This window comes from Condylura cristata, unplaced genomic scaffold (assembly GCF_000260355.1).
Source record: "Condylura cristata isolate star-nosed mole 26May11 unplaced genomic scaffold, ConCri1.0 scaffold00035, whole genome shotgun sequence".
Classification (NCBI taxonomy): Eukaryota; Metazoa; Chordata; class Mammalia; order Eulipotyphla; family Talpidae; genus Condylura; species Condylura cristata.
In genome coordinates, this window is record NW_004567136.1 from 15,379,034 (window position 1) to 15,380,443 (window position 1,410).

Genomic DNA, 1,410 nt, shown 5'->3' on the forward strand with positions numbered 1-1,410 from the left:
GCCCCTCGCGTGGGGCTTCTTGGCCGGCAGCGGGCAGCTGCAGGCCCGACTCTAGGACTGCCCAGGTCAGGTGCGCCCTGACCAAGTCCATCCCGTCCTGCACTGGCCTTTTAAAGGACACTTACTTTGTAATGGTAGCTTCTATTTCTCACAAACGGACAGGCAGCGACACACATGGCGAAGGCTGAAGGTCCGTCGTCCCTGGGGAGGGGGGCTGTCCAGGGGCGGCCGTGGCGTCCGGTCCAGGGGCGGCCGGACGCCCGCAGAGCCTAGAACCCACCGGACCTGACCTGAGACCCTCGTCCAGGCTCCGGTCGCTGCCCCTCCCTGCCGCCCCTCCCCCTCCCGCTGCCCCCTTGGCCTGGCCAGGGCTGAAGCCCGCTCCCCCAGCCGGGCCTGGGAGGGCCACCTCCCCCTCTGCTCAGGCTGGCCCTGGGGGCTTGGGCCAGTTCAGGGTGGGGGACAGGAGGGGACCAGGGCCGTCCTCAGGCGGGGCGCGGAGGAGAGCGCCAGGGTGACAGCCACACCCCCGGAGGCCAGGGCTGGGGGTTGGGTGTGGGGCTCCCCAGGGCAGCGGTGGGCTCGCTGGTGCCGCTGCGTCCTGAGGCTGATCCTGCTGGCCTCTGGCTCCGCTCCTGGGCCCCCGCCAGGCCCTGGACCAGGAGGCAGATTCCCGCCCTGGACGGCTGCTGCCGGGTGGGTGCCGGGGCCCTCCCCGGGGCCGGCGTGGGGTGCGCTGTGCCACCAGCAAGGCCCAGGCCTTCACGGAGACGGCGGGGAGCCCTGCCCCACAGCGGCCAGCCGCAGCGAGCCGGGCCGGGGGGCGCTGGAAGGTGCCCACGGACGGGAGGGCGCCCCGTCGCCAGGCCCTGCTCGGGGACCCTGCTGGTCGGCGCCCGGCGGCGGCGGGTGGGGACCGCCTCACTGGGGCCCTTTCCTGCGGGATAGGGCAGGGTGGGTGCAGCTTCTAGAACTTTCTGATGCTCCTGGCCGCCAGCACCACACCGCCTGGAAGCTCCTGGGGTGTAGGAGAAGCAACGCGGGTAAACAGACTGAGGTCACTCCCCGTATTTAGAGCCACGCTGAGGACCCGCCCCAGAGGCCGCATGGGTGGCCGGGCCGGGGGTGCGGGGCTCAGCTCAGCCCCCGGGGGTGGGAGCCCCGCGGTCCAGCCCCGCTGGCCTGTCTGCGGAGCCCGAACCCACGCTCCCTCCTGGAGAGGGGCCCCGTGGCCACGAGGCACGTGGCCGAAGCTGGCCAGGGCCAGGGCCAGTGGGGCTGCAGGGGAGGGTGGGTCCTCCTGCCGCCCGCCGGCCCCGGCCGCCTGTCCAGCGGCGTCAGGGGCCCCTCCCCTGGCCCTCGGGTCTCGGGGGACCACTCCCCAGCTCCTTTTCTCCGCGGGGCGAAGGC

The 1,410-nt window shown here is 73.5% G+C and overlaps 1 protein-coding gene across 1 annotated transcript in view; it reads left to right on the forward strand.

The window, feature by feature from the left end:
- SLC28A1 (solute carrier family 28 (concentrative nucleoside transporter), member 1) overlaps nt 1-1,410 on the forward strand; it is a 43,383-nt gene that overhangs the window by 2,109 nt on the left and 39,864 nt on the right. The window contains exon 2 of the mRNA XM_012732693.1: nt 651-888. Coding sequence (XP_012588147.1) covers nt 651-888 — 238 coding nt within the window. The remainder of the gene's footprint in view (nt 1-650; nt 889-1,410) is intronic.